This window comes from Cebidichthys violaceus, unplaced genomic scaffold, assembly GCF_023349555.1.
Source record: "Cebidichthys violaceus isolate CVI_PGR_0920_01 unplaced genomic scaffold, fCebVio1.0.p SCAF_2, whole genome shotgun sequence".
Taxonomy (NCBI): Eukaryota; Metazoa; Chordata; class Actinopteri; order Perciformes; family Stichaeidae; genus Cebidichthys; species Cebidichthys violaceus.
The window spans coordinates 4,455,126-4,475,491 of NW_027176372.1; the positions used below are offsets into that span (position 1 = coordinate 4,455,126).

Sequence of the window (20,366 nt, forward strand, 5' to 3'; positions counted from 1 at the left end):
CTGTACGCAGATGACGCAACTGTATACACAACAGCAGCCTCTGTTGCCTAAAGGCCATTCAAAACGTACCTTTCATTGACCGAAATTACTGTTATATTCAGAAAAATTAGTTTGGATAGGGATGGGTGATATGATCTAAACTCTATAGCGCAGTATTTTTTTTGGGGGGGGGGGGGGGGGGGGGGTGCAGTGACAATAACTAGCGTCTTCACACAAACAAAAGCACAAAACTTTGTATCAGCAGCTGTTTGTTTAATAATGAGCAGAATGATGCGTTTATTTCAGACACTTACGTATCTTTGATACAGGCAGACATGAGCAGTTTTTTACTGCAGTAAATCATGTGATGGTTCAGGAAGTAAATGTCTCTAACATGGTCTGTCATCTTGGTCCTGGACAGAAGATTTAGCCAATGAATCTGATTAAAGACTAAACTGATCTCCAGCAGCTTTATGGAAAATAAGAAACCTAGACTTGTTGGACTTGGACAAATCATTCTAGAATGAGTTTTTTTATGACAGTGTTTCCTTTCAAGAAGCTCTTCATGTTCACACTTAGAGTCTCTGCTTCTGGCTACTTGCTCTGTTGCAGCGTGTGAGAGTGCAGCACACCAGAGACTCTGTGAGAGGCTCTGCAGAGTGTCTGTTTGAAGCGATAGGGTGGTCGTAGCTGAACAGAAGGGGAGGACTAGGCCTCAGAGGTCCTCTTCCTGATCTCCTCTATAAGAGCTGCTCTGGAGACATCAACCTGTGGCGAGAAGACGAGGACAGTGAGGTTAGTCCTGAAAGGCAGCCGGTTAGCTGCTGTACTGATCTGATGGCAGCACCACAGTGAGAAAGACATAACTAACCAGATCTCTCTATGAACACCTTTATGATCAATCCGACACATGTTCTAGTTCACGGTTGTGATACTGATCTAGTCTGAAACAGCGACAACAATCATGGTGAAGGAACGTTCCTTCTCTACCTACAACAGTTCACTCAGAGCAGCTGTCAATCACAACGTCACACCTTCTTACAGCATCAAATAACTAATTAAATCCCAATTTAAGATAAAATGAACTCTTGAACTCACACAAGTGATAAGAACTACCTAAAATGACATGTCCCATACGCCAACATAGAGGAGGCGGGGTTATGACCTATACTGGCGATCGAGATGTTTTGAGTTAATTTGGGGAAGCTGTCATATCATCCATCTTAATGTAAATAAAATCAATTAAAATGACTTTTCGGTGTGTTCTGTAGGACTCGTACCTCCTCTCTGGAGGCCACGACGCGGAGCTTCACCACTCCATCCTTCAGCTCCTGTTCTCCCAGTATGGCCACCAGGGGGATCCCAGACTCCTCGCAGTGCTGCAGCTGACTCAGCAGTTTGGGGTTCTTCTTGTACATCACTTCTGCCTGGATACATGCAGACACACACACACAGGAGTCAGTTGACGGTACTTTTCAGAATTAAAAGTCTTACTAGTCAGTTCTAAATGACAGCATTGTATCTTAGAACAGAGTGGGGCTCACAGATCAAAACCAAATCAATGAAACTATGACTGACACACACACACACACACACACACACACACACACACACACACACACACACACACACACACACACACACACACACACACACACACACACACACACACACACACACACACACACACACACACACACACACCTTAATGCCAGCATTCCAGAGCTCAGTGACAAGTTGGAGTCTTTCCTCCAGCAGGTTCTTCTGAGCCGACGCCACCATGACCTGAACCTCTGTGGTGCGGACCTTCTCTGCTGAGGCCTGAACAACACAACACTGTTACAGTCTGGACATCAACACAAACAACACCTCGACCTGAGGAACACTCCAAACAGGTGTGACTTAAAAAAAAGAAAACACCTAGGAACTAAAAGGGTTCCTTCAGTCCATTCTTGTACTTTGAGAAAGTACTCTCTCCTGACCAGGTCCTTTTTGGGGGACAAAATGTCTCTTTTCTTTTTGACCCCGGTCCCTGCGGTGTTCCTCAAGGAGGCTTTAGTGACTTCTATGCAACGTATCACAGCGGACACATTTACCTCAGCCTTCTGCTCCATGATGGAGAAGATCCTCTCGATGCCGATGCTGACGCCCACGCACGGCACTTTCCTACCCTTGGGGTCAAACATGCCCACTAGGCCGTCGTATCGACCGCCGCCGGCCACGCTGCCCACGCTCACACTCTCCTCTGCAGGGGCCCCATTTTGGGCTTCAGTGGACACCGGGGCCACACCCGCCTGAGTCAGCACCGCCTCATAAATGATTCCTGTGTAGTAGTCCAGACCCCGAGCCAGACTGAGGTCAAACACCACCTGAGACGATGAAGTAAGAGGAGAGAGTAAAGATACCAGATCAGAGAGAAGAAAGTAGATGGTATGATGACATTATTATGCAAGAAATAGTATGGGACGCATGAATAACAGCATGTCTCACCTTGTCTGTGACCTGGAAGAGCTGCAGGTAGCTGAAGAGCAGCTTGATGTCAGACAGGCCAGCACAGGCCAGCTTACTGCGAGACATCTTCAGGTCCTGGAGGAGGCGCTCTGCTAAGTCCATTCCACCTGCAACACACACACACACACACACACACACACACACACACACACACACACACACACACACACACACACACACACACACACACACACACACACACAGTTGCCTATTTACACATCTAGCAGAGGTCTGTTTGTGTACACGTGGTGAATGGAAGTCCAATACTCTTGAATTGAATTTGCCTTATTTCTACACTGTCCTCTGTCAAACCAAAGACAAAAAGAAAAAGTGATTGAATGGAGGAATGCCTCACTAGTGACCAACATGCCACCGATGTCTCACATCTTGTGTGCCTTTGGGTAAAGTCTCACCTTGTAAACTGACGTACTCCCCGATCTGGTCGGCCGCCTCCTCTGACAGGCCCTTCTCGTTCACCATCTCCTTCCTCACGTCCTCCCAGGGCATCTGGGTTTGGAAGAACCAAAGAATTCATCACACTCACCACGGTCTTGTCTGTTTAGTCTCACAGTGTGGTCTCCATGTCAGTAGATCAATCTACATGGGAGTAACGGCTTCTCATCATTGAGTGTGGAACTGCTCAGCATGTTCACATACCTTGTCCAGTTTATCCACTGTTGAACAGATGGTGCGGAACTTGTCATCTGGAACACCACACACAGCGAACATTCCATCAAGAATACGTCGGTCGTTGACCTGGACAGCGAGGATGTGATAATTAATAATAATAATAATAATAATAATAATAATAATAACTTCAGCCTGGACCAGGGAACAGCTAACGGCCTCATCTGAGGCTACAGGTTGATCCGTAAGGAATCGGAAGCTCAGCCAGACAGAACAGAAGTTTATTCGCTAAAATAGGGGCAATATGATCACGCTGTTGAGATCTGGCTTAACATCTGGTGGCTGTGTTCTGGACACGCTGAAGTAATGTTGTTTTGGTCAAGCTAAGATGACACAGAGATGACACCTGCTGACCCGTCTACAAGTTTCATCTGTAAATGTCAGTGAACGGACACGACCAACCTTGATCCGGAAGTCTCCGAGGTCCAGCCCACTCAGGATTTCATGGACAATCTTCAGACACTCTGCGTCTGGAATCATGGCGTCATACTGCCCTGCTATGTCGAAGTCCTGAAACACACACACACACACACACACACACACACACACACACACAAGTTCACTGCCTAAGTGGAGTAAGTCAGGTCGGACAGGACACTCGCTCCGTGGGCCCCGGTCAGGAGTGAAGACGTGGATCTGAGGACGACTCACACACTGGTAGAACTCTCGGTAGCGGCCGCGGGTCATGGCTGGGTTGTCGCGGCGGTAGACCTTAGCGATGTGGTACCGCTTGATGTTGGTGATCTTGTTCATGGCCAGGTAGCGGGCGAAGGGCACCTGAAGAGGGCGGGTCAAGGACAACACACGGCTCCAGCCATCGAGGTTTATCAAATAAAATAACTGCCTAAATATTACTATATTTCTACTATACTTCTGTTTGTAGTCTGAGTCGTATTGACCAATCACATTGAAGCAGACTATGGCTGAATGCATGTAAACAGTCTGTAATCTGGGAACCCACCAGCTATCCACCAGGATTTCGCTTTTTTGATTGGTTAAAAATGAAACTTGTAAAGTGACTACTCGTGAAAAGAATCCAGATGTACATGCCGTCTCTCACACCAACTCCAGTCTCACATCTGTAAATAGCGATCAGCTCACGGAGAAGACAGTCTTGGCCCGGATATCTGCTTTTACCAGAACCCTCTATATCTAGTGTAGACTGAATATGTTCCCGGTGCTCCTGGCTGTTTGTCTGTGAAGGATACGGTGAGGTCATATCTGAGGGACAGCAGCTCTCCTCCTTGGTCCTTCAAGTCGTAGATGAGCTTGGAATCTTCCCCGTACTTCCCCGTCAACGTTTCCTGCCCACCACAGGGAGACCACAAGATACCGCGTTTGAATGCGAGCCGTTTACGTTCAAACCCGTTCAACTGCGTTGTGACAATCTAACCTTCAGTTCAAAGACAGGCGTGTCGATGGTTTCTGCTCCGTGGCGTTTGAAGCAGTCGATGATGGTGCTGAAGACCTTCTCTCTGATGGCCATCTGCTTTGGGTTGTAGTCCCTCGTTCCCTGACACAGAAAGACATTTGCTGGGTTTCAATCCGACCGTTGAGTGAATCAACTGGCTGAGAGAACGTTACAAATGACTTATAACAATGTTTTGTTCTGTCAGTTCATGTTTGTGTCATTTTTCAAGTCAAAGGGTGACTTCAGTACTTTTCAACCAGAATTCTAGTTTCTCATGTTTGATCAAGAGGGAAAACGATGCTAACAGCAGCTGCTAACGGGCTGCAATGTAATCATATCGAGGTCATTTTAGGTCCACTTAAGGGCTAGTTTGTACCAATAACAGGCTCCGATTGTGATGAAGATTAAAATAAAGAACTGTGTTTGAAAATATTGTGGTGTACCAAGTTACGGTCATAAAAGATCAACAGTGAGACATTTTAACAACAACTCAACACTTTAGCTTCAACCAAACTACGGGGTTTTCACTCGGTATTAAAGTTTGGATTTTTTTGAAGAAGTGGCATCATATGAAGTACTTATGCATAGTCCAAAAAAATGAAATAGCACTTTCAGTGTGCACTTTATTTACAATATTTTGCCGTGTGACAGCCCTTTCAGACGGGGGAACTGAAGCTGTTATCTAACGCTCTCGTCAAAGCCACCGGACTCGGTGACAATGTGTTCAAACTGTGTGGATGGATTTTACACCAGGCTGAGATCTGATCACAATGCGAGCCACACTGAAACTTGTGCATGTATCCTTCATCGCCATCTGTTTCTCCTTGTCCAATTAGATATCCAAGATGTCCAGATACAGTTCATATTTGAACACCAGGTATGAATTTTGTCTCAGTAACAGACTCATTTTGGTTTTCTATTCCAGCAGTGCTCTACTCAGTAAACGCAAGCGTGTGTGTTTGAATCCAGCAGAACTGTGGTCTTACCTTTGCCGTCTTGAGGACAAACTGATGTTTGCCATTGTCTCCTCCTATCTGAGCCTTCAGCTCCAGCAGTTTGGCTACCTCTTCATCAATCTGCAACACACACACACACACACACACACACACACACACACACACACACACACACACACACACACACACACACACACACACACACACACACACCAGAAGATAACAACTAAAAGTACAGGCTACATAATATTACAGGAACCAACACACACAGCACCAGAGGCCTACCTGAGCCACAGTGATCCCAGGGAAAGAACGCAGAGATCGGACCCGTGGTGCAGCCCGAAAGCCCATCAGACCAGAGCCAGCACGAACACAGAACATGCCCAGCATGTTCAACGCACCGCACGGACAAAAAAATACATAAAAAACAAGTCCAGGAATTGGACAGATAAAAGTTCAGGAGTGCATCATGGGTACAGCAATGTCCAGTGGTATTGTACAGGGCCAGCCACAGCAGCCAATCACAAGAGTCAGTAGAAGTAGAACCAGGAAGTGAGTTGAGCAATGATGTCCCAGAGGGTTGGATTCACCAGGAAAGCGAGGTAGATGATGGTGACGATGAAGGGTGAGGCGGGCCGAGGTCATCGAGGGTCAGGCAGGAAGAACAGGAGAAAAGTGGTAAGCAACCCTAGCACTAGGGGGGGGGGGCAGGGCATGACCCATCATCATCATCATCATCATCATCATCATCACAGCATGGAGGACAGAACATGAGATCACATGAGACCAAGTCAATCAAAGAAGCCAGACCAACACACACACACACACACACACACACACACACACACACACACACACACACACACACACACACACACAGTGTGTCTTCATCCGTCTTTTGTTAAATGAAAGATTAAAGTTTTTTTGGAGAAGATTATAGGCATCTAATGCTTCTTGTATTGTGACATTACACAAGTGTAATGAGGAATGAGCTGCTTTACTGGGACCCTTGAATAGAACAGAGCCATGGTTTATATGTCATTAGTAACACCTGTGCTGTGCCTACTACTGTATGTATTCAGTCTTAATGTCTACTGTGAAAAAGACCTATTGAGCTTTCCACTCTCACTTACAGCAATCAGCTCTCCAGAGTAAAGACCGCGCGTGTGTGTGTGTGTGTGTGTGTGTGTGTGTGTGTGTGTGTGTGTGTGTGTGTGTGTGTGTGTGTGTGTGTGTGTGTGTGCGTGCGTGCGTGTCACTGGTGATGTGGTGTTGGTAAAACACAGCTCTCAATGACACTCCCTGACATGACAGCAGGAAATTCAGACCCAAACAAGACAATCAAATAGGAGGACAAACAGCGTCCAGACTTTCATTCAGAAGCATTTATGTCACACAAGACCTCAGAATTCCTCCACCTGCTGTGACATCCTCTGTGGTGCCACTTTGGCAGAGGACAATGTTTAAATAGCAGTGGAAGGACCAGTAGTTTAAAACAGCGGAGACATAAAGCTGGTCCTCAGTAAGAATCTGTCAGTTGGCAGATAATAAAGACAGCCAACACTGTCACATATGTGTGGGATTAGGTGTGCCATTCTGTTTCTATCAGCACACATGATAACATCACTGGTACAGTGGCAACTGATGACATCCGGTTAGCTAATGTTACCTATTCTAACGTTAAACTGTCACAAGCTCCTCCAAATGTCACACAACGCATGCCTGAGTTAATAAGGAGCGCTATTGCATCAGCTAACCTATCTTCAGACATGTTTTATTTAGCACACTTAAAGTTCATGTCTGACCGCATCGTGACAGGGCTCTCTTAAAACGTCCCACTTGTTTGGGTTTTGAGTCGGTGGTATCACTAGCTAGCTAACCGTAAGTCGACACCACTAAGGAGGGCGGTTAGCGGACGGGGCTAGTTAGCTAGTACTTCCAATTGAGGCTACTAGCAAGCTAGCAGTTAGCCAGTCTGGCTCAATGTAAACACCGTCAGGAACAAAGTGACGAGCAGTCCCTTCTAAGTCACCTGGAATGTACATCTTTTTAAAGCAGCTGATGTGTTAGCAGGCCAAATATAATGCGTAGAGCTAGCAAGCTGGTACGTCGTTTTTATATTCGGTTACTCCAAGTATCGCTCAAATTAAAAGCAATTTCAAGTTGACTCACTTATCACTGAGCACATATGGTCCGTGCAATATAACGAGTGAGGTTTTCTAGATTATTGGTGTCTTCCAATTAATTCGGCATATAGAGGACAAATGAATTAGTTCATATTTCATTGTACGAGTTTCATTAATATACGTAACCATTAGTGGACATTGACGAAGTGACTCATAATGAATCAGTTGTGGACAACATACTATCGGCCTACTAAAGGCCGCCATAATTAAGCAAACAGTTTGCTCTGGGGGTTTCCTGTTCGCTATGCAGAATGACTTACGGTATTCTCCGTGTATCGGAGGCTAAAGCAGCCCTGTTCTCAACCTAACGTGAAACGCCAATATGACACGCTGGACACCGCATGTTAAGAACTCGCCTTAACGTCACCATTAAAGATCAGCGCTTACTCTCAGTACTGACCTGATCTTTGCTCGCCTTCTCTGACTTTAACTTCCGAACGACTTCCCCTTGGATTTTAATCGCTTCTTGTATCTGCGCCTTCTGTTCCATGGCTGTTCATGAATGTGTTTGCACCGCTACTCTCACTCAGCGACGTTAGCTGTCAAGAAGTGGCGTAAAGCGGATACGGAAATACGTAAAGCTTGCGATTCATTTAAAAAAAAAAAAAAAAGTAAAATACTTCCTGGCTAAGGTGAGCAGCAACTATATAACAACTATGGTAGCAACCTTTTCAGTCACTGGATGCTATACGTTTCTAATACCAATGTTTCTAGTGTACACAGTTCAATTTTCAGTTCAATTCAATACGTTTTATATAAGTTATATATATTATATTTAGTACACCCCCCCCCCCCCCAACAACAACAACAACAACAACAACAACAGCAGCGTCTCCTTCAGAAACATTTATTGGCATTGTCTGTCCAAAATGTCCCTTTATCATTTTATTCTATTAGACATTTGTGTGGCATTATCAAAATTACCAATGTCGATTCTTGAGTTAGTAAATGTCTTTTGTGAGGTCACAGTGACGAAGAAATTCTTATCAGTTCATTCTTAAATCCGAGTGGATGTTTGTGCCAAATTCCCTCCAGGTGCCACAGTAGAAGAATGGCAGATGCTGGTCACAACCCAGGACCCCACTAGAGCCACAACCTGTGATACGGGGTCCCAATTGTTTCAAAATAAGAGGGTACGAGCCAGAAAGACTTGGAACCAGTGCTCTAAAACACTGCAGGAGGTCCTTGGTATCTTTAGGAACCAAAAACTCAAACAAAGAAACGGCCAAAACAAAGATGTAAAGCGTGTTTAGGGATCTTGATTCTTGCTTAAGACATATACAGTACAGAAACAGATATTCAAATATTGAAAGGGACGAAAGGAGAGCCAACATCATTTCAAACAGTACTGAGAAGACTTAGTGAAGGCCTGTTTAGTCTCTAGGTTTCCTTTGCTAAGAGATCAAAACAGGGCTTTGCTCAGGCTAGGAATGTTTAGAAGTGGACTGTTGTAGAATGGATAAAGCATACTATAGTGACTGATTCCAGCAACGAGCCACTCGGCTGGGTGCGGGAGAAGATCCTGTTCGCTTCAACAAAGAGATCCCAGGCTCTTTCACTTTTGATGAGGTTCCTGTTTAATTAGGTTTTCAGTTTACAGATGATGATACGATATGCTAACTGACTTATCTTCCCTGGCTCCTACACATACTGATTTTCATGTCATTTCCAATTACATCTAGTAATTTCCAATAAAATAAAATCACAAACATTTCTCATATCACGTATACCTACAGCATTAGTAATCTGACCAAATTCCTAATATTGGGCATGCACAGTGTTTAAATCGCCTCAAAGGTCAATGAATCTTCACATAGGACTTTAAACTCTGCACAAAAACAAACATGTTCCTGTTTAAACACTGCCCAAAGTCAGCGCATAACCAAAGTCCACTTCTACTGCGTGAACAGAGACCTGTCCTCATGTCTGTGAGTATCATTGCATTGCTTTATTTTGCAGCTAAATAGACTTAATGGACAGTAAAGAATGCCAAAGTATGGTGAATTTTCTGATCTAGTTTCATTAGCACTAGTGTTCTGTTTCAGACACAGCTCTACTTTGACGAGCCTCAGGAATGTCTTGCGACTGAAAGTGGTAAAAAAAAAACTGAATGACAACATGTTTTGGTGCTTGAATCAAAGTTAGGTGGCATGTGCTGTAACCAGTGAGCTACTGGGTGCTCCTGAAACATATTCCTGAAGGACTTTTTACATTCTATATTATATTTGCATACAGTTATAACTTCTTCAACTCCTCCATATTGTACCGCTGATTCTGTGACTGTTTGTATCCATCACAAGCATGTGTGTTTAAGTTTTATTCACAATTAATCCATATGTGTTATTGGTAGACCTATCGGAACTTTGAAGACGGCTGTTGTTTTTTAGGGCCACTAAAATAAGCCCCTTTCTCCAAATACGGAGATTGACCTGGACCCACTGATATAATATGTTGACTCTTTTCGTCCACAGGGTGCAGTCAGCATGGAGCTGTGCCCACCCCCCTCAGGTCTAGAAGCAGAATATGAGACACTTTTCACCACAGGCTCCCTCCATTTCCTTCATGAGCTGATCTCCACATTTGATGAGGAGGTGGATCAGGTAAGACAGCTGAAAAGGCTTTTTTAAAATCAATGCATGGAAGACTTGTTTAACTCACGATGTGGGGTTTTTAATACTCTACTCAGGTCCTGCAGCTCCGAGTGTCCAGAAAGGCCCATTTGGACATCTCAGCTGACCTGCCAAGCTTTCTGGAAAGTACCACACATATCAGGAGGGACCCCGCCTGGAGGGTGCTCCCGGTCCCCCCGAAGCTCCAGAGAAGACATGTGGATATCGGGGACCTGGCTCCCTGTGACACCCAGCGCTTCATTAAAGCTCTGCAGTCATCAGCACAAGGCATACAGGTACCACCTGTGCCCATACGACACCAACACAGGAACTGGACATAGAGTGCTGTACTGTTGGGTGATAAAAGGCCTATTTATGATTGCTAACGTGGAAATCACGTATATACACGTATATGCAGTAAGTAACTTCAGCATAAGTCATATTACAGTTAACTCTGTTCAGGTGCATCTATGCTGTCCTTTGATTCCAGTTAGACATGTGTAGATGTGAGAATTACATACAACATTTATGGTACAGAGTTGTGTACAGATGTTAGCATGCTAACATATTGAACCAAGATGGTGAACATAGATGTATAAAGAGAACGCACATGCTAAATATCAACCAGTTAGCATTATCATTGTGAGCATGCTAACAATAACCTTAGCATTGAGCTCAAAAGCACCATGGTCCCTACAAGCACAGCCTCACAGAGCCACTAGTATCTCTGCAGACTCCTCACATAACTTCACACTCTGTAAACTCTCTCTTTGGCTTCAGGTTGACTTTGATGATGGGAACTGTCCTACATATTACAACCAGATCAAAGGCATTCATAACGTCTTTAAGGCGGTTCACAACCAGTTCCCCAGTAAGTGGCTTACCTTATATTGATACTCATGTTGGCACAGCTACATTACTGTACATAGAGGTATGTACTATTGTACGTACTATTCCAGGTGTGGAACAGCATAAGAGTCACAGGAAGTCGACGCATTCTCTGACCCACCTCCCTCCATGTGTTCACAGATGTTCCCATATCTCAGGCTCCAGTGCTGATGCTTCGCCCTCGTGCCTGGAACATGGTGGAGCACAACATGATGGTAGTATAACCTCTGCACTTCTTACTGGACAAATAAACATTTGTATTATTTGTGGGAAGTGATATGTTTACTTTTGCTGAAACTTTTTTCAGTACAAATACCAAACATTTACTGGTTGTAACTGCTCAAAGATGTAATTTTTACATTTATATGAATGTAATTTGAATACCATCAGACAAAATAAGCAGTTTTCTTAAATCTATTCGGAGCTTTGGTAACATGTGATGGACATTTGTCATTATTTTTGATTTGTTATAGGCTATACTAGTACATGATTAATCCAAAAAAAAATAACACCATACATAATCTGTTTGCCAGGTGGCAGGGAAGGAGGCTCCTGGTCCTCTCTTTGACTTTGGACTCCTCATGTTTCACTGTGGGGAGACACTTTTTGAAAACAAGAGTGGACCCTTTTTCTACCTCTCAAAAGTAACACACACACACACACACACACACACACACACACACACACCATCACTCAAAACCGTCATCATGAAGCTCTGCTGTTTTGTCTTGTTTTCTAGGTGGAGAGCTTCATGGAGGCCAGACTATGGAACAAGATATTTGTCTGGACACAACAGAAGGTCTGCACGTGTCAGTGTTTATGCACATATCACATATCTATGTTCTCCTACAAAGTCTTTGTTCTTTATATATGCAGTTGTATTCTCAAAATTTGATGACTTGTATCTGTGTGTGTGTGTGGGTGTGTCTAGTTGGGCCTTCCGCTTGGCAGCATTAAGGCGACGGTGCTAATTGAAAATGTATTAGCAGCATTTGAGATGGAGGAGATTCTCTACGAGCTGCGAGACCATTCAGCGGGACTAAACTGTGGCATCTGGGATTATTCAGCCTCCTTTGTCAATAAGTTTGGTGAGCCACACCTTCCCAATGAACCCCTATGCTTTACACCGAGCCTCTGAACCCAATCATTGCTTCAGGAAAGGTCCACGCATGAATGGACTAATGAATGGGTCTACTGGGAACAGACTCCAGGGGCCCAAAGTGTAAGGGCCCCCCCTAGCCTTTACCTAAAAAACACCACTGCAAGAGACATGAACCACCCAGACATTAAAAGACTACAGAGAGACACAAACTCACGGAGAGGTGTGTAACGACTACAAAGACACACAAATCAACAGCTATAAATTCTCTGTCTTGCTCCTGTATAGAAGAGGTGGTGGGGCCTTTTGCATGTCTGTGCCCAGGGTCCCATTGTCTCATAATTCACCCATGGGTGCATGGCCAAATGTATTATCAGAATTAGGGTTCATAGAATAGGTATGATGGATTATATTTATGCTGAAGAAAGGCAATCCTTGTCTCATTGAAGTCAAGTGGTCATGCGTTTCTCCTCCAGGTCACCGACAGGCCTTCTTGCTGCCCGACCGCAGTAAATATGTGAACATGGAGAAGCGTTTTCTGCGCAGCTACATGGACCTGTTGGTTCAGACGTGTCATCGGAGGGGTGCGCTGGCCACAGGAGGCATGGCAGCCCTGCTGCTGCCTCAGGACCCGCTCAGTGACTCCCACAGCAGAGTGTTGGCTACTGTCACCAGGTAAGAACATCGCTGTTCATGAGACTGAATGACACATGGACACAATAACAGACAAACCACTTCAGGCCAAAGGTAAAGAAAAAGGTTGTATTTCTCTGACGGGTCCTTTTCATAATGTTGTCCGACACTTATAATAGCAATCTGAGCCTGTCATTGGCAAAAGCAAGCACCTTTAATGGATGTAACGTTACAGTGACAAGGACCAATTTCAAAAATTGTTGTCCCTATAATTACTTTGACATAAAATCTAGAGGACATATGGTCCAGGTTGAAAAATACCAAAGTTACCCTTGAAGTAAAGGGAATACTCCCTCCACCACTGCACAGAACAGACTGTCTTTGTCAAACTGTCTCGCTGATGTCCATCACACTGAACCGGTGATGAGGAGTCAAACTGAAAAACCAGCATTATTAAGTTAATGCCACATCCTGTTAATGAGCCACATAATATGCAGTGTCATCCGTGCGTATTTAGCCTGGTGATGTCTGTATTCTTTGCTGAGTTGACAGACGTTGTCTTCACAGTTGTTGCATTTTTAAATTGAAACATTTTAGCCCCTCTGACACTGTTTCATCCCACCTGTCAGACTGAAGTTGCTGGAGATCCAGGCGGGTGTGGACGGTTTCATGGTGTATGATCTGAGCTTGATTGAGCCCATGCAGAAAGTGAGTACTGGATCATGAGCCATACAAAGCTCTCTCTAAATACAATGATTTTAGTTTTCTGCTGGTAATTCTTCACCTCTTCTAGCTCTTCAAGCTCCACACTGAAGGTGATAACCAGCTTCACCAGCTTCGACATGATGTCACTGTGACTCCTGATGACCTGTTGTCCATGCCGTTGGTCAGTCGCTCAGTTGTCCCACAATAGGACAGCAGAAGCTGTAACATTTTAACATTATTCAACAATTTGTTCATATTCTACCGTTGGTAGACTGAAACAAAAAGCCTCTTCTCGCCTTTATGTTCCAGTTTACAGATTTAGTGGGCACCAATGGGTGACCTCCTTTTCTGAAAAGTGAAGCCAAAGCTTTAAACCTGCATTCTCTCTAATGTCCATCAGAGGGCGACTCCTCTGGTTGTATAGAAGTCTATGAGACAATTACTCTCCTTCTCGCTTGATTTATTACCTCAGTAAACATTGTAAACATGAGTTTGGATGCACCATGCTAACCAAGCTTTAACAGATAACTTAGTGTTTGTTAAAGTTAACTGTACTGTTAACTTTAACAAACACTAAGTTATCTGTTAAAGCTTGGTTAGCATGGTGCATCCAAAAGGCCCCGTCAGGCTCTCAAGCTCCACCCTCTAGTTCAAATATGGTCACATCTGGCTCCAAAAATAGAAGATGGCAATGGCCCCAAATGCCAAACTCAAGGCTTCTAATCAGTTGTACACACACCAATGGGTGACATCACGGGGAATAAATCCACTTATTATACACAGTCTATGCTAGGCACCATGCAAGAAGACTGCTGTAGATATTATTGGGATGGAATGTCAAATGCACTAACACATGATACACATGAATGATAAATTAAATGAAAAAAACATCTTAGTTTAAGTAGAATTCTACTCCAGGGATGAACGCCATTAATCCCAAAAATATTCTCCTTCAAGTGGAGAGCGCTGTCCAACATGTCACTCCAAAATCTCCCTTAGGTGTTCAGTTTTGTTGATAAATTTAGCATTTTCATACATGAATGTAATTCTGATCTTGGTAGTTTCATGTAATGCAGTGTATATACAGTGTAAGTCTCTAATAATAAAGGATATTTGGATGTATTTTGTTTTTCTCCAGGGAGGAGTCACCCTTTACGGTTTGAAGCATAACATTGCAGTTGGTGTCCTCTTTGTTAATGCTTGGCTAACAGGTATGTACATTCGCATACTCTTGTTCTCCTCATGGCTAGGAGCAGACAGGATGAAGAGAGTCTTATTGTGTGGACTGTTGAAAGTCATTCTCTGTCTTCTAGGTAGAGGTCACTTTTTCTACAGAGGCCAGGTCGAAGATTCCGCCACAGCAGAGATTTCCAGATCACAGGTGGGTTTAGGATTACACGATCCAACTTCAGCAGCCATCCCTGTGGGCCATAACTTACTAAGACAAAAACCTGCCTGCAAATATTAGGGCTTTGCACAAGGAGGATTGTACGACATTTCATGAGTCAGACTCATGACCAGTGAGACAGATAGAAGTTATCATTTTGCCTAAGCACCACCTGCAGGTCAAATGGTATTTATATGCAATACATTTTTGAAGGATTGCCTAGTTTATTTATGAATCAAAATATGGTTGCAACGGCAGAATGTTTACAAGACATTAGGACGTTTATGACAAATGAGCAAGGCATTCATACAACCTGAATTTAGGAACATATTCTATTTCAAACATATTTTTACAAAATTATGGGAAAAGAAAATGGAGGAGTAGGGGAGAAAATGTTCTACAAAATGGGGAAGACGATGGTTTGTCACTCATCCGACTCAAGAACAGATATGCTTTGGTTGGCTTTGAGCAATGCTGATTCATTTCTATTGGGCATACATTAAAGCTATTCAGTTGCTATTATTCAGCTGCTCATTTATGTGCAAAATGCTAGCTAACATCACCATCAACAATGCTAACATGCTGATGTTTAGCAGGAATTCTTTTTGTGTATTTGCAAGCTAACATTAGCAAATTAGTACTAATCACAAAGTAGCTGAATCTGATGCAAATGTTATTAGCTTTGCAGGTATTTGGTCATAAACCAAAGTATTGGACATTAAAACATTGAAATGTTGACCTGATGAATCATGGGAATCCATCTAGTAGTTGTTGAGATGCTTCAGTCTGGACCACAGTTGTGGGTTGACTGGGGCTTAAAATTGGTGAGTCATGAGCAGGCGGAAACCTCTGAGTGTCTTAAAACCTGCATTCTCTCTAGTGTCCATCAGGGGGCGACTCCTCTGGTTGTATAGAAGTCTAGTCTAAAATGACTCTACTTCTCTCTTGATTTATTCCCTCAGTAAACATTGTAAACATGAGTTTATGGTCTCAATCTCTAGTTTACAGTCTTCTTCAATACAGCATGATGTTCATTTAGTACATTATGGTCCATTTAGAGTCAAACAGACCATAAAGCAGGGTATGCTTTAGGGCGGGACTACTGCGATTGACAGGACGCTGCCGCTACCACAGACTTATCCGGCGTCACTACATCAATCCTCAGCCGCATTCCAAATATGATAACTTCTGTTTGTCGGTTGCAAAAAACAACAACATGGCGACGGCCGTAATCCAAGATGGTGACGGACTCGAGTCTTCAAAACGTCAGTCCAGAAACCAATGGGTGACGTCATGATGACTACATCCTCTTCTTATATATAATCCATATGTAGACTTATATACAGTCCTAAGCCAAGCACTTGAGTGCATCATAAGGGTCCAAGTATAGTGGCAATATTTCCATCAAAATATTAAAACGTCCAGGATCACCTTTTACATCAATGTCTGTAAAAATGGAATGGCAATCCATCCAATAGCTATGGCGATATTTCAGACTGAAAGTGGTGGACCAGCTGACATTGCCATCGCCAGGAGTGAGCCGCCAGCACGGCTAAGAACTTGGTTTCATCCGATTTGATTGAAAGGGCCTTAAAACACAAGCAAACGACCCACCAATGCCATCATAACTTGATTCAAATGTTGCTTAATTCGGATTGCCCTACATAAATGTGTGACATCATGTTTTTCTAATTGAGCCCTGCCCACTTCAATCAGTAAGAAGAGCACAGACAGATGATGTGAAATCTGCTCTAACTTGGGCAGAAAATAGTACTCGCATCTTGGACATTGTTGCTCAGAAAAATTAGGTTGCCTGTGTTGTACATAAGGATAAGGATGTTTATTGTCATCGTAAAAACATACAACGAAATGAAGTTGGCGACTCACCAGTCAGTACAGCAGCAATCCCTGCTTTTCAAACGAAAAACAAAACCGTTATCTCTTCATGAAAAGGTTAAGGGGAAACAGGCCTTTTAGTTTATTGTCAACCAGCCATTTTGACCCTGAAGTACGAATCACCTGACACGATGCTGAGTGTGCTTCATGTGGCAGGTGTGGCAGTGGATCCGTCATCAGACTCAGTTGGAGGACGACAGCAGGGTGGTGAGCAGGCGGCTGGTGACTGACCTCATCAGTGAGCTCATGATGGAGCTCAGGGCTCTCTGTCACTCTGATAGGTAAGCAGACACTCCTTAAGAGCACCTTTTGGGTCGTTCCAGCGCTGAGGACGTGTCCATGGTAGATCACCGGTTTCCGTTGACATTGAATTGTTTTTCATTCCCATAAACAATAGCATACACAGTAGATCTGCTCTGTACATTATATGCCCCATGCTCTCTTGAGAAATGTTTATTTATATTTTTTATTCACCTTCATCTGTGCAGATAGCAGTCAGACTACTGCTGTTCTTTAGCTATAAGTTATAGCTATATCAAATCCGTTCAGAACCCGATTAGGTTCTAAATACACATAAATCAAATATTGTAATGGTGGATTCGTACTGTGAAAAAAAATAGATTCAAATACTTCATCATGTGTTATTTTACTACTGTCTATTCCAATGGACGGAGAAAAAACAAATGAAAATATATAGTCTTCAGAGACCTTTTTAAAAAACAAAACAAGTTTATTTGTTTCTCATGAATGATTAACTCATATCAGTGAATACAGTGATGATTTAAAATAACAGTGTGTAACATTTAGGGGGATTATAATAAACTTAAAACTCCTAAGGTATTGCCTTGTGTTATTCAGTTTATTAAAGACATGTTTGTGACATTATCCCAGCTCTTTGGTATGAGTCGATTATCAAGCCAACAATGATTCCAGGGTCCCTTTGTACTCTAGGGGGTATTATTCTGAGATGCTCAATAAGATGTATTCACATATTGTTAACAACAGGCCCTCGCAGTACTTCACAGGAGAAGAATGAATTCAGGAAGCACATCATAGCTATACAGTCATCAGAGCAAGAATTCAGGAGAAACAATCTCCATATGCTTTATAGATTTCCAGAAGGCTTTTGATTGGGTCAATGTATATTTGCTCTTTTTTAAACTCATCCAGGGTGGTGTTGATGGCAAGTTTTACAAAGCTATTGAAGCATTACATCAGACCCCTGCAGTAGTCCAAGTGAGTGATAGGGCTACCGTTTGGTTGTTTACTTCATGCAGGTGACATAATCCTTAAAGATGTTGAATATTGTTTGCTCTACATGGAGGCTTGTGATCAGCCAGAGTAAAACTCAGATCATGCACTTAAGAAAAAGGGGTACTGTAAGATCTAAGCAGTTCTTCAGTGAGAGCCTTGCCTCTGGAATATACTGATTCCTATTGATATTTAATCTTCACTTTGGATGAATTCATGTTTTCTGAAATAGTGATTGGAATACCAGCAGACTCGGCGGGCTGCACAGGATCGTTAATCAGCGAAATTCATTTTGTAAAGATATCGATCCACATACTCGCAGCTCTATGAATCATTTTGTCCAAGTCTTAGCGGCGCAGCTGGAGTGTGGGCTTGCAAGGATGCCAAAAAAGGTCAATTCTTTTCAGATACATGCATTTACCCCTAGTCTTGGGATAAAAGGAGATATGGGTCTCGAACAAAAGGGAGAGATGACACGGCTGTGGAAGTGCCTGATGCATTTGCCAGATTCTGTACTTTAAAAATATGATTAATAGATTAAAATGTTCCTTACACTACCTGTTAGTGTAAGGAACACATGTTTGCTGAAAGTGTGTGTGGCTCTACCTGCAGTCCACTTTAGATGATGTGAAACACTGAATGGATTATAGATATCCGATCAAAACACTTTGTGCATATAGGTGGGTCAGATGACATTCATTATAGATCTATGTATTTTAGAGTTTTGCCCATTGGAACGGTCAGGGGATCTGAATCGGTTTATTTGCAAAGTAACCATATCTCTGGTCTCATATGTTTACATTGACAACCAGCCACAGAACACAACAAGAGGCACAGACTTTGAACCACTTCATATATATATATATATATATATATATATATATATATATATATATATATATACATACACATTCTTTACGTAACTCTTTGCCTTTTCCTGTTAGAAATAGAGTTCTGTATTTGCATCACTGTAGAATATCCTGTCCGATCTGCGCTGTGGCTCAGGCGTTTCATTGTCATGTCTCTGTCTGTCTGTCTTCTTTAGGGCTAAACAGAGGTTACACACAGCAGCAGACATGTTCCTGGAAGTGGTCCTAAAGAGAGATTTCCCAGAGTTCATCACCACCTACTTAATTCAGGACCACACCTTTCTCAGCTCCCAGAACACTGAACAGGTGAAGGCTCTGAACACAGACTTGCCCCAACCCAAGCTGTGAGCGTCCAGCAGAAGACTGCTTCCTGTTCTCTGCTCAACAGGAACACACAAGACGTTTACAGATTGCAATGGACATTTTTCTTTTAGCTATTTCATAACTAACTGATTAAGTAATCACTACTTTTTGCAAAGAAATGTTCCATCATCAGCTCAATGACTGCTCTGGGAAAAACTAGCCAGCTACTATCAACCAAATACTGCTCACCTTCTCCTGCTTCTGATCATTGGATTTAAAGCCGTGGAATCATTTTGGCTGATACACAAAATGTTAAAATAATGTAGATAATGGTGATTTTTAAGAGAAATCTAAAAACAAGAGTGATATTGTTGTACTGTAGCTAGCTTCAACATCAATCCAGAATACCATTAAGAAAACACACGCACAAGAACAGCCTTCCAGGAAGTGTTTTAGTGGTTGACACGCCCCCTCTTTGTTCATCAGTTATGTGATTGGACGCTGCAGCTGAGCGGACTGATCTGATTGTTCCCAACACCTCTGGAGTGAAGACAGATCACAGATTAAACTTTTATATTTGATATGTTTTCTGATTCACCGTCTGGTTTAAATACATGTTCATTGTAGACTGAACAACAAAAGGACTACAAACAACTTTCTTCATTTATTAGAAAGATTTGTCTTTTCATGATCTGATATTTCCCTCAATAACTTTTATTATGTATACAATTAAAGTCAGAGAGAGCTTTTTACATCATTTATCATCATTTCATTCAGTCACGTGAGGCTGATCATTCCTGAGTCTCTGGTTTGATGAGTTATATCATTTAAGTTTAACCTGAAACATTGAGCCTAATAAATTAATTCCAGTGTTCAAGAGAAACCATAATCATATTCTGGGTTATTTATTAATGACGTCACAATCTGAGTTTCAAAACGTACAGACGCAAATAATTCATAAATAAGACAAACACATGCTGCCGGTAGAAATCGGTC

At 42.8% G+C, this 20,366-nt stretch overlaps 2 protein-coding genes across 5 annotated transcripts; one reads left to right on the forward strand and one right to left on the reverse strand.

Moving 5' to 3' along the window:
- Positions 1–231: 231 nt before the first annotated feature.
- On the reverse strand, positions 232–8,323 carry hars (histidyl-tRNA synthetase). 2 transcript variants are annotated; one of them, XM_068714129.1, is made up of 14 exons: positions 8,131–8,222; positions 5,830–6,238; positions 5,575–5,664; positions 4,571–4,690; positions 4,386–4,481; positions 3,829–3,954; positions 3,580–3,687; positions 3,148–3,246; positions 2,904–2,997; positions 2,470–2,597; positions 2,076–2,348; positions 1,684–1,800; positions 1,260–1,406; positions 232–747 (listed from the first exon to the last, which is right to left on the reverse strand). In XM_068714129.1, exons 2-14 carry the CDS (start codon positions 5,932–5,934, stop codon positions 688–690), a joined length of 1,563 nt encoding a protein of 520 aa, XP_068570230.1. In that variant the 5' UTR covers positions 5,935–6,238; positions 8,131–8,222; the 3' UTR covers positions 232–687. The 2 variants fall into 2 exon arrangements, with proteins under 2 accessions (XP_068570230.1, XP_068570231.1); XM_068714130.1 differs by lacking the exon at positions 5,830–6,238 and having other exon boundaries at positions 8,131–8,323.
- A 446-nt stretch (positions 8,324–8,769) lies between these two features.
- Positions 8,770–20,122, forward strand: ugl (ureidoglycolate lyase). Of its 3 annotated transcripts, none has more exons than XM_068714132.1 (15): positions 8,770–8,863; positions 10,202–10,330; positions 10,417–10,635; positions 11,120–11,210; positions 11,369–11,442; positions 11,761–11,871; positions 11,967–12,026; positions 12,159–12,315; positions 12,803–13,001; positions 13,589–13,667; positions 13,753–13,845; positions 14,803–14,875; positions 14,978–15,045; positions 17,104–17,228; positions 19,244–20,122. In XM_068714132.1, the coding sequence occupies exons 1-15, from the start codon at positions 8,789–8,791 to the stop codon at positions 19,413–19,415; spliced, it is 1,725 nt and encodes a 574-aa protein (XP_068570233.1). In that variant the 5' UTR covers positions 8,770–8,788; the 3' UTR covers positions 19,416–20,122. The 3 variants fall into 3 exon arrangements, with proteins under 3 accessions (XP_068570233.1, XP_068570234.1, XP_068570232.1); XM_068714133.1 differs by lacking the exon at positions 8,770–8,863 and adding an exon at positions 9,589–9,658; XM_068714131.1 differs by lacking the exon at positions 8,770–8,863 and adding an exon at positions 9,666–9,824.
- The last annotated feature ends 244 nt before the right edge of the window (positions 20,123–20,366 follow it).